At 35.8% G+C, this 16,268-nt stretch overlaps 1 protein-coding gene across 1 annotated transcript in view; it reads right to left on the bottom strand.

The window, feature by feature from the left end:
• Positions 1-15,995, bottom strand: part of ADAM9 (ADAM metallopeptidase domain 9) — a 100,757-nt gene extending 84,762 nt beyond the window's left edge. Inside the window, exons 1-4 of the mRNA XM_081269735.1 lie at positions 15,763-15,995; positions 7,160-7,257; positions 4,564-4,622; positions 2,846-2,924 (exon numbers count right to left, since the gene is read on the bottom strand). Coding sequence (XP_081125861.1) covers positions 2,846-2,924; positions 4,564-4,622; positions 7,160-7,257; positions 15,763-15,859 — 333 coding nt within the window. The 5' untranslated portion in view covers positions 15,860-15,995. The remainder of the gene's footprint in view (positions 1-2,845; positions 2,925-4,563; positions 4,623-7,159; positions 7,258-15,762) is intronic.
• Positions 15,996-16,268: the final 273 nt, after the last annotated feature.

Raw genomic sequence — 16,268 nt, 5'->3', positions numbered from 1 at the left:
ATAAAAATTAAAAAAAGATTACATAAGTTTTTAAATCATGTTGGGTTAGTGGGTGATCATGTGCCTGTGATTTTCTCCTGTGCTGTGGCTTTTCCTTTTGTATGTTAACAAACTTGCATGCCTTTTCTCCTGCATAATGTCTTTGTCTGTTAAAATATCCCAGCAAACCTTCAGAGGGCAGAGGGGAAATTTCCATTAGCTCTTACAGTTCTCAGAAGCACAACATATTATACTTTGTAAGTTTACAAAACATCTAATTAAATTGAAAAATAACAATAAAGGAACAAGTAGCACAGACAATTTTGAAACACACAAACTATAAATGCAAAGGTTAGCTAGAGGTACACGGAACTATTGAAAAACAGCCTGGTAAAGGTCCAGGGAGCCTAGGGCAATGGATGGATCTTCAGAGGAAATAAAGAGCATCAATTAACTGGGGGAAATAGTCAACAGAATTTACAGGTTTTTTTACAAGATACCCCAAAGTCCTAAGACACAGTAACAGGGAATTTTACACTTCACACAGCAACTCATTTTGAGTGACTTTTCTAAAACTTTTGGTTCTTATAAGAAATGGTCTTCTGAAGGACATTAATGATGAAAACTAGAAAAAAAAAGCTTTACAAATTATTTCAATCTTAAGCAACAGAATTGTAAAGGAAAGCATGTACATGTTCTCAATATAACTTTACCTGCATTGTATGGGCAAAGTATATGTCACTATAATATTTGACAATCTAGCCACACTGAATTTTTTTTAAAAACCCAGTATCGAAGTTTTAATTCATATTTCACATTTACCTAAACATTATTAAATAACCAAGAAATAAGTAAAAGACTCCATGTTGTCTTAATCGATATTTTTCAAAGACCCAGGAAAACGTAACAATTCTATAAACCTTTAATATAACTTATGTAAGTTTCTATATAGTTGAAATCTATTTTTAAAAGTTTTAAGTACATATTCTTTCAAGAATAACTATATTTGAGCTAAAAAATGTCAGACTGCCTTTTCTAAGTATCTTACAAATACCTTACTCATCTTACTCATTCAAGCGTCCTAATAATTCTATGAAATAGTAACTGCATTCCATTTAAAGTGATGACATTAACTTCATCAGGAAGTGACAGAGCCAGAATTCAAGTCCAATCAGTGTATATCTCAAGCAAGTATGCCAAGCAACCCTTATAAGGAAAAAAAAAGTGCCTTTTAAGATTATTGCTTTTGCTAAAGTGCATAAATTATGTGGTCTTTGGCCTCCTGCCATAGTAATCTTCAGATGGATGAAAAAATGGATGGATTATTTTTTATCTGGTTTAATGTAAATCTAATCTCCTCTACTAATTTTCTAATAAATAGACCAGTAGTGCACTAAGATAAAGCAATCAAATAGTGAAACAAAGAAAGGATAGGGCAAAGTCAGCATTTCCTCATTTTTTTAAGTACTAATAATTAATCTAAAATAAATATTTTTGCCTTCTATTTATTTGAAGAATGCTTCAAAAGTGTCTAACATAAACAATTAGCGAAGCATTACAAAGTTCAGGGGAATAATAATATGTTTAAAGGAAACAATGACGTCTCATGAAAATTACTGCAAAATGCTGAGGGCCATTGCCAAGTAGGAATGACGCATCAAAATTTCCTTGCCAGCGTACCCCATGTTGCTTAGAGGAAGGACTCGTGGAAATGGACTTGCCTTGGACATTCGCTGTGACACTGCATATATGCTTTAGTAAGGTGACCTTGCTCAAGGACCAGGACCAGGGCGGATCGGGTTTAGAGCTGATCAGGTTTTAGGGAGTATCCCGTCCTTGGGTTTAGGGCAGTTCCAGGTTTAAGGTGTACCCTGCGGGGGAATAGGGGGAATAGGGCGAATAGGGCGTATCCTGCTGCCTCAGGCACGCAGGATCCTTGAGTTCCCGTTGGGTTCTGGTGGGATTGAGAAGGTATTTGGGATTCTAAGCCTGGTGGAGTACGTGAATTTTGCGGCAGAACTTGGATTTCCCCAGAACGTGTGTGTAGAGGGCCGGTGTGAGTTCGGGAATAAAGAATTGCTGTTTGAATCTACAGAGCTGTGAGTGGCTCGTGATTCTGTGCCCAGCCAGACTGTGGCAGCAAAAGAAAAAATACATAGTCACCAAAAAAAGGACTGTAAAACATTTCCTGAACCAAACTAAAAATGTTTATGCTCTAAGTAAAAATCACACAAAGCCAAGTTCAACATCTGCCAATTATTTTGAGTATTCCTGGCCAGTTCTGTCCCGAGAGTATTCTAATGTGACCTAATGTGACGCAGAGAGAACCACACCTCTTTTGAATAATAGCATAATAATAATTGAACATTTGAATATGACAACAACTAACCACACAGAAATTTTAAAAAGTATCAAAGTTTTAATTCATATTTCACATCTACCTAAACATTATTAAATATATAATGTAAATAATATATAACAACAAACAAACGTTTTTCTTTACTAAACACTAATGATGAATAAATGGCTTAATAAGAGAATGAAATCTGCTTTTAATGACTTTCAACAAAATAAAAAACTTATATTTTTAAAACATCAAACTTATCCCCTTCATAATAAGTAAGAATTACCATTAAATATATTCTTTTCCTGCCTTTAAAACAAAAAATCTTAACAAAGAACCTGGAGGGCTGTCAAGTCCTTTAGTCTATATAAATGTGCCCATCTCCTCCAGGCCATGCATCGATTATAATATTAAAAGTGTCCCCATGGGGTTGTGGGAAGTGACAATTACTTATCCAGAACTCACTTTTAAATTATAATTATTTTTAAATTTTACTATAGGATCAAGAGAAAAATATATTACCTGTACATTGGGATACTCAGAGATCAGAGTCCCTTCCTCATTGTAGGAATAAACTACAAAATCTTTAGGCAAAAGGTCTCTGGAAAAAGAGTAAAACACACCACTTAAGTTTACTTTAACTATCAACAACTAAGAACAAACTGATAAAGCATTACACTCAGAAGAGAGGAGCAAAAATAAATTTAAAAAATTCACCTGAAATGTACTACCTTAAAACTAAAAGGTCATAAACAGACTTGCATCTGAAATAGTATGTGTTACTTACACAAAAGTAATGTTAAGCTACAATTTGTTCTACTGGCATGAAATTCTGGTTGCAAAAAATAAACAAAATATTTTAAAAAGTCCTTAAAATTTTCTGATACAACTCACAGGAAAAGAATAACTTACATCATATTTGTAGGAGAAAATAAATATTTTTATACTCTCTTTTAAAAGTTTTATATATAAGACTGGGGTTGTGGCTGAGCGGTAGACCTCTCGCCTAGCATGTGTGAGGGGCTGGGTTTGATTCTCAGCACCACATAAAATAAATAAATAAATAAAGTCATTGTGTCCAACTACAACTAAAAAAAAAAAAATTTTAAGTTCTATTTATAAGCAAGAATCATTCATTGCCTTGACCTCCTAAGCATGATTGAAAAATTCTATAGTCAGTTGTTGGAGGAAATAGTTATTCCTAATTCTCAAAGCTTCTTTCCATGTTAAGGAAGCTCAGTAGTAAAACCACATGTGTAAGGATAGGGTTCTTTCCAGCAGGGCCAGAGTAGTTCTACGCTTATCCCCAGGCCTTATAGACAAGTCAGGATGCAGTGTGCAACAAAACAATTTATAATGTGCCATTTCAAATTCAAAACTCAGGTTGGAGATTAGCTGCAAAAAAATGAAGGACACTTAAGCCTGACTAAATGGTGCACACCAGTAATTCCAGCTACTCAGGAGACTGTGGCAGAAGGATCAGGAGTTCAAGGCCAGCCTGGGCACCATAGAGAGAACCTATCTCAAAAACACATAAATAAGTAAGTTAAATAAATTCAAAACTCTCCTGGAGATACCTAGAACCAACTCATCTATTGTGGTTAGACATGGATAAACTGATGGTTTTCAACCGGTTTAATCAGTTACAAAGCCTAACCTTAGCTACATGACTAACGTAGCTATAAAGACCCTTTCAGTAAACCTGTGCTAGGCTGTCACACACATTAAAGTGGCTGGAAATCTGAAGACAAAGCATATCCCTGCAACTGAGAAAGGACATAGAGGGGCCATGCGTGCAAGTTTTCACACTCCTCACGGACTGTGAGCTTTCTTCATCCTGGTGTACTACTCCTTTGCCTTTACTGAAGTCTCTGTGACTGGACTTGAAAGGAGCCTATAGAATCTTGAGTCTTCACAATAAACAGTCCCTGTTCAGTCACCTCAAGTCTCTCCTTCTCCCCACTTCCCCCTTCTGCCTCTAGTGGTGAATTTCAAACAACAAATTGGAGATTCTTGACTTTGCTCAGCCTTCTTTCCTCTTGGAAGTCACAGTGCCCAGCCAGAGCACAAATTCTTGTGCTTCTTCAGAAGCAGGCCAACCACTGTGTAGCAGTGACCTAAGTAGCTAAATCTACCAAAACCAGGTTCAGTATCTACTAAACAACATCTACCTGGAAATGAAATTAATATACTACAGAAGAAATCATTATTTAAAAGTCAAAGTAATTTAAATTTCTTACGTGTTCCTTTCCAAGTGAATAATGTGCTCTTTTCCTTGAGTCTGAATGACATAAGATACCTAAATGCACAAGAAGGAGGAAAATAAATAATAAGCACCACCTTATAAATTACTTTTAAACAAAACATCATTTATAAGACACAGGAAAGTCCCTCCTGAATTAAAATAACTTGGTACAATTGCATTTGATTTATAGAACTTCATATCTATTCTAAAATAATAAAAATGTAATCTGATCATCCCTACTTCCCTTTAATAACCGATTGTGGAAAATCACACCCACGTTTATCTAAATTTCTCTTAAACTTATTTATAATTCATGTATAACTTCAGGGATTAAATCCATCTATAAATTATCTACAGTACAAAGTAATTCTTCCTTTTGTTTAAATGAAATAAACTTCTTGGGTTCAAGAGATTATCCCTAGTTTTAATTACTCAAAGTTGAAAAGAAATGCAGATTTTTATGACTAAATCTCTACATGGCTTACCTAATTTCATCATTCTAAAGCATACTTGCCCTCTAGAATGAGAATCCATCATAAAAAGTCACAGCTGTCTAAATGGCAACATTTCTGCGTCTTTATTAGTGGAACACAAAATAATATAGCCATGTCTTACAATTGAAGTCTTCTTAGAGTCAATGAATTAAGATAAGGAACTTTCCACTTCCACATCTTCAAGCTCCTGGGATCCTCCTATCAACCTCAAACATCTATGAAACAACTTCCCTAGTGCTATAGTTTGCATATTTAATGGCCTCCCAAAGGTGCATGTGTAAAGGTTTGGTGCCAAGGGCAGCACTACTGGGGTATGCTATGGCCCTTAGAAGGTGAGGTCTTGAAGAAGGTCTTAAGGGACTGGAGGTACGCATTTGAAAGGGACTGTGAAACCCTGTGCTCTTCCTCTTTCTCTTTGCTCCCTGTTTTGCAGGAGTATGTGCTCCTGCAGTGCTGCCTCACCACAGGCCCAAAGCCATGGGGCTAACCAGTGAAGGACTAGAACCTCAAAAACTATGAGCCAAAATAAAACTTTAACCCTTTATAAGTTACCTCAAGTGTTTTATTATAGTGATGGAAAGCTAACACACCCAGAAACTCACCTCGCATTAGCCAAAAGTGCTCAATGTGACCTCTACAACTTTGCCTTACTCTTTAATAAAAATGACAGTCATAAAAGGACTCAACAAATAATTTTATCAGAATCATCTATTTAATTTTCTCTACATGTTTCCAGCTCTAAGTTAACATTTTGCCAGGAAATAACATGAACCCTTCACATCAACCGGTGACTTCCAAGAACTAGACCAACTTCTGGATCCTGGCACTACTCTTCCTACATGGCAATCTGAGAACTCTGTTGTCTACCTCAATCTCCACAGAGACATCAAAAATATCAAGCTCCTCTCCCCACAGTTTTGACAGGTGCCTTTCTATTCTTTCTGTTCTTGGCCAGTGGTAGAGTGTAAAACATCACTAATCATTATTACAATCACAGCCATGTGGAGTACTGATGAAGATGCCATCAGAGACACAATAAAGGAGAAAACATAGTCCCTGTGGTAAAAAGTCTGTAATCTAGTGAAAACAAGGAGAAAAACAAGTAAGTAAGCAGGGTATAATTCTATTATAAGAAAAAACAAAATCAAAACATAGAGTATACAGTTCAGACCAAAAACAAGAGAAAATTATAAAATGTTCTACTCAAGGGAGATCTTAAAGTCACTTAGTCCTCACTTATAGAACAGTAAATGGGGTTGAATGATCAACCCAACTAATGGTAGTACCCAGAGAAAGGATTAAAACTAAAAGCTCTTGATTTTGAACTCCACTGTTCTTTTTACTATGCCCAGTCTCTAAACAACATGCAAACTGCTTTACAGCTGTGAGTGTAACAGAAATTCAGAAGTAATAAGCTATATTGAATCCTTTATTATCTGTTGGAGTAAAATTATAATGAAGTTATATAAAACTTCTATACAGTTGAAGAATAAATATTATTTCTGAACAAACTCTGTAATAAGAATATAACAGAAAAAAATAATTTTTGTGCATTGGTTACCACATTAACAGCACAATAGTTTTCCTCCAATATGGAAATAAAACTCATTGTTTACTAAATATCCCTGGAAATGAAAAATACATTACTATTCTCCAGTGAAGATACAGTATGCAATATTCTGCCTATTACAAATTAAGTGAGGTTAATTCATATATACATATATGGGTTCAATTCTATGACCAGATTAGGATGCTGACTATATAGATTTCTAACCCTTAAACTGAATGGCAGTGGTAACAGTATTTAAGGGTTAGAAATCTATACAGTCAGCATCCTAATCTGGTCATAGAATTCTATTTTTTTCATTCTGTTATGTTTTGAGTTGATCATTTTGTCTTTAACTATATATACTAAGACTTGATACATCACTTTCACAAAAATGTTGTTTGATGGACATCAGTACCACACACTGCAGTACTAATTAATGACCAATTAATTACTCTCTAGACCAATCACTTTAGAAATATCACCTTTGGTTAAAAAAAGGAAACAAAGCAAAATCTTAACATATACAGATTTCTCAGGAAATAATGTACCTGTTTTGAATAGGGCCTAGGAGCTTCTCTTCGTTCTCTAGTTAATCTCCAAGGAGTTATAATTTCATAAGAAGAAAGATGTGAGGTCTGTCGAAAGCCTATCAAAAAGGGAATAACAAATATAACAAAGGTAACCTGAAAAACCACATGGTAACAAAATATAATGGCAATCAAAAGATGAATTTCAAATCACTGAAAAATTATATGACATTCTCATATTAAAATATAATCAAGGGGATATAGCTCAGTTGGTAGAGTGCTTGCCTCCCATGTACAAAGCCCTGGGTTCAATCCCCAGCACCACCGAAAATATATATATTTTTTTCCCAAAAAATAGTTTCTCCTTAAATAGCAATGTACTAGATAAGTATGAAGGGAAATATTTCGTTTAAAAGGATGTTAACCTTTTTCCAAACATTATATGTGTAGCAATCATTTTCAAACATTTTTTAGCTATATACCATAAATCTTTTCTCAAAAGAAATCTTAAATTATAAAAACAAGAGAGAGAGACAGGGAGAATGGGAGTCAACAGAGAGGAAGAAGAAGAAAAGACTTCTTTAGTGGGGTAATGGGAAGGGAGCATCCTAGAATTTAGTTCCATTTACTTATCTCCCATTTCCCATTTTATCCAGCATAAATGGCATCCTCTGAGATGGTAGCTACTAAATACTTACTAAATGGAAGGCATGATAAGAAGGAAAAGTTACTTCCAGCATTTAATGGGTTAACTCTCAATAAATACATAATCAACAATGTAGCAACTATCTCAAATAAAATGACTGCCCTAATCCCTCATAAAACAAAAACTTGACACCAAATATATTAACTGTTAAGAACTCAAAACAGTCATGTAGACACTTCCAATTCCAATCCTGTTTAGTTCTATCACAGATGAAAATCGCATCTTAAGCAGGATTTGGATTCTAAACTCATCAATTTAGTAAAAACTGAGTATAATGAAAACTGCCCACATAGAGGATTCCCACCTACAGTCTCTTGATAAATTCAACACAATCTCTTTTCTTCCAGCATCATTAGCAGTGAACTTGATGAAATATTTGGTCACCATCTAAGGACCACAGATGAAAAATCTCTCTATGTAGCCCTATCCACCAGAACCACATTCAACATGCAGAATCTTAAGACTCGGGGAAGACCAGAGTCACATCTTCCATTCAGTTTCTCCTACAAGAGGGGGAAAGATGGGACTTTCATAAATTAAAAAAGCCTTTATAACCAAATGCAGTATATGGATCTGTTAGATCTTAGTAAAAAGAAATCAACTGAAAAATATCTGAGATAATCTGGAAAATGTTGACAGAATAGCTATCAGATGATCTTGAAGAATTATTATCAATTTTTCAGTGTAATAAGCACCTTGTGGGTAAGGATTTATGTCCTGTCTTAAAGATTCATTCTGAACAGTCAGTGACAAAATAAAATGATGTCTAAGGTATGCATTAAAAATGATGTAGTATGTTTGAGGAAATCGATACACATAAGATTAAAGCTGGATTATGGGCACATAGGAGTTCATTACTATTCTCCTTTTTCTTGTGTATGTTTAAAAACTTTTATAACAAAATAAGTGATTACCTATAGGGCATGGGATAAGGGCCTTTTACTTCTTACTTTATACAATCCTATATTACAGTAACTATGAAACACTATAATTAAGTCATATAAAATGAAATATGACTATAAAATGTCATAAGTAAACATGTAAATGGACCAACTATTTAAAGTCATTACCATAATGGAGTAGACCTAGCAAGTAACGAGAAAAAAGTACATTTCCTACACTTTTGTATTTCTGTATAATTCAAACTTGTTTTTACAAAGATATAAATTTTGCCACTACTGTATTACTTTTAAAATTAAAAGGAAAACAAAAAACATATCTTCAATAAAAATACATAAATTCCTTTAAAAGTACTGATTATCTAGCATCTCTTTTCAATGGTCCTTCCTTTCCATTCCCATTTGTTTTGGTTTGGTTTGGTTTAGGTAATGCTAGGGATCAAACCCAGGGACTCAAAACATACCAGGTAAGCACTCTCCACCCAGCCATATCCCTAGGCCTCCATCAGCCTAGTAACTTCACATCTAGAGTACAGGATACTTTTACACCTGGGCTTCCCATGCCCACGCTATCCTCTTTCAAGACAATCTTCATGTTCATTCCCTCTTTAATGCTTATGCCCCTCAGATTTCTCAAGTACAGATGAAGCTGAAGTATTTACATCTAACTTTTCCCAAGATAACACTGTATATAAAAATGTTTATAACCTTGCCTGGCTGATTAGCAAATTTACATGGAGGTAATATCAAATGAACCTTAGCAATACTATGGGCTCTTGGCTTGATCTGGGATTTAAAAGATACAAACAGGAAAATTAAATTATGTTATATACAATACATGTCATACTAACAGTTTTCAAACTCTTTACCCATCAAACCCTATTATACTATCTAAATATGGCTTCACATCATTACATTAAAAATACTAGAAATGGACTACAATACTCACAAAAGCACCCATAGGCTGATTCAAGGCATATTTATGACATGTCATGTTTAAATATATACATACAGATATTTGGAGCTGCCAGTTGGGAACCATGTCAAAAGAAATCCTTGACCTTAAGAATATACACAAATCACTAAGCAAAAATACCCATAATCCTTAAAAAAAAAAAAACCTGAAATATGGGACTATTTCCTCCCCAAAATAAATTTTTCAATAACTTTCAGTTTTTTCATATTCCTAAAATTACTTTTAATAAGGCTAAATACCTACTTTCAGGCCAGGATTAGAAATCAAGTCTTCTGTCTTCTATGGACCTGTTACCCATATTGCCAGCAAAGAAGAATAAAAAACAGACATAAAAATATACGATACACGGGCTTGCCTCGCATGTGTGAGGCACTGGGTTCAATCCTCAGCACCATATAAAAATAAACAAACAAAAAATAAAGGTAATGTGTCCATCTATAACTAAAATACTAATATATATATAAAATGTATATATAAAGATATATATAGATATATATATAGATAGATAGATATATATATATAGAGAGAGATATATATATATATATATATATATAGAAAGAGAGAGAGAGAGATAAAATACAGCCGGACCCAGTGGCATAGCCTGTAATCCCAGCAGCTAGGGAGGCTGAGGCAGGAGGATCGCAAGTTCAAAGGCAGCCTCAGCAATGGCAAGGCGCTAAGCAACTTAGTGAGACCCTGTCTCTAATAAAATACAAAATTGGGCTGGGGATGTGGCTCAGTGGTTGAGTGCCTCTGTGTTTAATCCCCAGTCCCAAAATATATACAACTAAGTAGTAGAGCTAGCACGTGTGAGGCACTGGGTTCAATCCTCAGCACCATATAAAAATAAATAAATAAACCTAGGTATTGTGTCCATCTACAACTAAATAAAATATTTAAAAAAAAATATATATATATATATATGATACATCTTTCTTTCCTTCTTTATTTAAAAACCAAAATGTCATAATTAGGCATTTATTTTTTAAAAGGCTTTCAAAATTATACCACCATAAAAACTTCTGTATGTAAGAGCTGTTAACTTTGACACTGAGTCCTTTTGAAAGCCCAAGAATCCACTTTCTGAAGCTATGCCATAAAGAGTTCAAAAACATCATGACAGATGTACAAGTTTGGAAAATGCCACTCAAAAATAATACATACTAATTGTGTTAAAATTCTTACTCCTATATTTTTTTCAAAATTCCTTTCCTATTTTTAATTCCAATTTCTTTTTTCCTTCCCTTCTGTTTACTTAGTGCACAGATTTTTCCCAATTTTTTTTTTTGCGGGGGGCGGGGATATTTTCCTTCTCTTGGGAACCAAAATAGTATTTTTCCTATATTACTATCCAGAAAGCTCATTAACATTATTTGTATAAAACTTTGATTTCAGTAGCATGGACATATTAGGCTAGAATAAAGGTCATGCCATGTAAGATGTTTAGTATCGTCCCTGATCTCAATTAACCAGATGCCAATAGCATTCCCTTGTTGTGACAACTAAAAATCCCCCACATGCCTTCTAGTGAACAACTACTGGCAAAAACAAGAGAGAGTTCACAATGAAAGTTAAAATCTTAATACATTCAGCTCTTTGGGGAATACAAACTATTATATTAGAATTTGATAGGCTAAAAATCAGATCACTTGAATCATGGCCTGAAGATAAAAGAGTCGAAACATGAAATTTAAGAGTCCTACACTTAGTAAATAAAAGAAAAAAGTGTTATTTGCACTTCTTTCTTTCTCTAACTCCTTGGATCTTTTCATGTACTGTAATTTGGAAGAAGTCTAAGCATGTTTTTTTTAATAATACAATTGTAGTAGAAGGAAATAAGTTAAAAGATTCTACCTAACTGCAAATCAAATAAATGTCAGAGCCAAACCACAGAACCTTCCCCTTTCCTTCCTGCTCATTATCTAAACAAATAGCTACCTTTCCGTACTTTCACTGTGGAAAATAAACCTGGGCCTCACATTCAGGCTGAATGAGATAATTCTGTTGTTCAAAGTATTTCTCTAAGAGAAATTGTAATTAGATCCATAAAACATTGTTATTTGGGGCCACACGTTTTCATTCTATTCACAAGATCAATCCCAAGTAAATGCATACTGTATCATTAATAACCTCTCTCAAACATACTTTTAATTGATTTCCATTGCTATATCCTACACTCTCATATGTTTTGACAGTTTTTTATATTTACCAATCTTTACATTTAAAAAGAAAATGATTTTGTTGCTGTTTGTTTTGAAGTGCCCCTTGTCAAAATTCCAACCATTTATAAGATTTAATGCTCTTGAGAATTAATTTAAATTCCAGTAAGAAATTCAAGTTTCTAAAACCAAAGCCAATATCTTAGTCATCATATATTTTCTTCATGCATACAGAAAGCATTCAATAAAATAAATATATGTTCAGTTAACAACCTCTTCTGATCTTTACGTCTACGCATATGTAGTTCTCTTGGTTATAATGATCACATACAAACCAAAATAAGTCTTACTTTCTATGATTAAAATCTTTTATGTCAACTTTCCCATAAGTGCACAAAGTTCACACACCTGTCATTTTAATAGCATTACCATATATTGCTCTCTAAGCTGGCATGAAAGCAGTAGGCCAAGCGTGTATTCAGAACAGGATTCTGCTATCAATGAGGACAGACTCTTGAGGGGTCCACTTGCCTGAGAGTTCTAATGAGCTACTAAAGGGAAGGGATGAGGGAAAATCAAAATAAAGTGACTTAAATCATGAAAAATCTCATTCAGAGAAAATGTGTCAAAGGGTGTTCTTCATAATTGGGCATGGGTTTTGAATACATTATAACATGTTAGTCTGTGATACCATTTTCTTGACTTATCATAAGCTTTAGTGCCCTAATTCTTATCTAAATTTAAATTCTAACACAACTGCATAGTTTAAAACTGACCAAAATAAGTTAATTTCTCAGGTTCACTCATGACTCACGCAGTGTCCCATATATAATCACCCTGGGAAAATGATCTGACTAAAACAGATTATTTTCTATCACAAAATGGAAAGTATTTTGATAGAAAACATGATATTGGTGGAAAATAATCTCTCAATACACAAACAACATGGTGCAATTCAACCTTGGTTGGATCCATATTGGACCCATTCAAAGGTAATAGGGGATTAGTTGATATGACACCAGGAGGGCTAGATTCATTTATGAGGTAGTCTCATCAGACTGACTCAAACACTGGCATCACTCCAAGGCTCTAGGTTATACACATACAGAAGGAGGTATCAAAGAGAAAAAAGCAGTATCATGAGGTTATCCATGTCATATATTTGAGTTTGTGGATGGTATCCAAAAAAGCTCCTAGTTACCCAGATCTCCCATCTATTGAGGGAGTTTATAATAAACCAGGATTTTTAATAAACAGCAAATATAAAATCAAATTTGATAAGGTAAAATTTAAAAGTGCTAACTGTCCTAGAACCCAGCAACTTGTTGTGTACATATTTTCTTTTTTAATCAGAAAAGATTTGGCAACATCCTATTCAAAACATTTTCAGTATTTTGAAACCATCTTTAAATTTGAAAGATTACATATTCCTATATAACTAAGACAAATACAAATATATCAAATTCAAATAATTTGTCAGCATCTAAAATTTTGATTAAAATGAACCTATATTCTTACTATATACTTCATTTTATAATAATTCAACATGAATAAGCTTTCAAACTCACTTTCTTTATAATGCCAGTGTTTTAAAAAAAGAAAACTTTCGAAGACTGTGCATCATATTTCCCTTCAGGGAAAAATCAAAATCATACCAGATTCCCTTTGTTATGTTTCACAGTGATACAGAGTTACCTCTGTCAGCCTATTTCTGTTGTTGCTGCTGTTTTAAATATTGTAAATCAGCAGTTTGGAAATTATACTGCATATCCTCATTGATACAATGTTATAAATTGTAGTAAAAATCCTACCAAAGCCTCCTGAACTAATGTGTGGGCTGTACTTACTGAGTCTTCAATTTTCTCTTTCATTAGCAGAATATGTTTCAGTGCATGTTTTAAACATCCTGTATTGCAAAAACTTAAGTCAGCTGATTTTGGAAGAACATTCCCCTGGGGAAACACAAGTTGACTCACTACACTCCTTGCCAAAGCCTCCTAACTGGTATACCAGTCACTCCTTCCCAGATTATATCCTCCACTGTGTTGTCAGTTTTTAATCAAAAATCTGATTGTCACACTCCTAATTAAACACTTTCATTAACAAAGAACTTCCTACAGGGTAAAGTCTGAACCCCTTAGCTCAGCAAAGAGGGCTCCCCTCCGCTGGTACCAACCTACCTTAGTTTTACCCTGAATCTTTCCCTTTCATATAGACTACCTAAAGTCATATTGAAATTATCATCATTTTCCTCTATCCCCCACCCTCATACTTTTGAAAAAAAAATCTGCTTAGGATGTACTCCTACCCTTTCACTTGAAAAATCTACCCATTTAGCTCAATTCAAATACCACTCTCTCCACAAAACCTCCAACATCCCTCAAATACACTTAGCACACTTGGTCACCCTTTACCCTCTGCACAAGAATTGAGGGTGGTATTTATGGAAGTTCAATAAATGTTGACTAAATTTTGGGAGTATATCTATGCTTCAGTGAGAGGCTGGTCATAAGACATCGATAAAGAGTTAAGTATATTCCATTCATTTAAGTGTGGGTATGTAATAAATGTACACATGAACCAAAAATATCATCTGATTTATATTTACAAACACAAAATCAGGGATCACTAAACCTCGAGAGGTATAATCTGCTTCACCTTAAAATATTGATAGATAATTGCCACCTACACCACCACAGGGAGTAGTCTTTTTTAATCAGAAATGATTTGGCAACATCCTATTCAAAACATTTTCAGTATTTTAAGCTTCAAGATTTCCATGCTTGGGCAAAACGACATAATTTAAAAAGAAAAAACCAAAGATAAGAAAACATGCAATTAGCGTGCTGAAGGTCCGCAGTCTTGCATTGAAATCTTCCATCATTAATTACCTATGAACAACTCTCGAGGCAACAATTTTGAAAAACTCCCATTCTCCATTATATATCCAATCGCAGATAGAGAAAATACAGCCAGCAAACAATTTATACAAAAGCCAAAATCAATAAAATGTTTCCAAAAAGAAACTAGAGTGTTTGATTTGTTTTTCACTATGCTTGGGCTTTTCCAATATAAATATTTTACACATTCACGAGAAGCTTCACAATTCAAAAATGATTTCACATAAACGATTTAATTCGTAAGGATAATCCTGTGAATTAAACACAGCAGGAGTTATTTGCCCATATTTAAGACAAGGCAAACCTAGTATGAACACAGATAAAAGACTATAGCTATAGAAATGCAGCACTTCTTTTCAAAAAAAAAAAAAGTATTACTTCAAAAGCAAAAATGGCCCAAGAAAAATGAGCCCCCTTTCCTTTATTCCATCACTACCTCTAGCTCTGTGGATCTACACGGGTGACTGCTAAAGAAACGAACGCCAAAAAACTTAAAGTATGATAACCTGAAGCAAAAGTTCCACCTTCCAGTCTCTTTCCAAGTGACATCAACTCTACAAGCAAGAGCAAGCAAGCTCCATTCCTCAAAGCATATTAAACGTGAACACACCCTCGGCACGCACCCAGTCTCCAGGGTTCTCGGCGGACTTCCCCGAGGTCAGCCCCTGATCCAGAGCAGTCTGGAGAGTGCCTGGGAGACCCGGCTTTGCTCGAGATGGGGGTGGGGTACGGCGCAAAAGGCTCTTCCAAGTAGGATACGGAGAAAAGTGGAACCGGACATCAGACCAATACCTGGAAGGGTTTGGGACGCGAGACCCCGAGCTTCGGGTCTGGCAGGGTCTACACACGCGCCGCGTCGGCGCCTCCCGACCCCGAATCCAGTCCCGGCCCAGGTCCCTCCACTCCCGGGCACCACGGGTTAACTCCGAGCGTCCCAGCCCTGGGAAACAGCAATCCCAAAGGAGCGTGGAGGCGGACACCCACCTGGCCGCTCCCCACCGAAAACTGGGCCCACTAGGCCAAACAACAGCAACCACTGGAAACGGAGGGTCCCAGAGGGCGAGCCCGCGCCCGAACCCATCTCGAAAGAATCTGCAGGTTCCACTCAACACTCGGTCGCCTCTGCCTCCGCCTCTTCCATCATTTTGCAACCCTGCCGGGGCCCCAGGGTTGGCCAGGGTACGCGCGCCCAGGGACGTGCACGCGCGCGGCACTGACGCAACTCAGCCCCTGGTCCGAGCTCGCTCCCGACATCGCTCTCGCAGCGCTGACGTAGGGAAAAATGTAGTCCCTGGCGGGAGAATGAGATTTCTAAACTGGCCGCTGAAATCCTCAGTAGTCGGCCCAGCCCGGTTACTATCTGCCCCGCCCTCTCTGCCCGAGCACGCCTACTTTTGAGGTCAAGGGAACCGATTGGACGAAGCAGCCGGAACGAAAGGAGGAGGAGCGTGAGACCCACAAGAGGAATTGGGAAGCTGATGCGAAGCCCC

The sequence above is a fragment of the Spermophilus citellus genome (genome assembly GCF_964194105.1).
Source record: "Spermophilus citellus genome assembly, chromosome: 16".
Lineage (NCBI taxonomy): Eukaryota > Metazoa > Chordata > Mammalia > Rodentia > Sciuridae > Spermophilus > Spermophilus citellus.
This window is presented reverse-complemented; position numbering and strand designations above follow the sequence as displayed.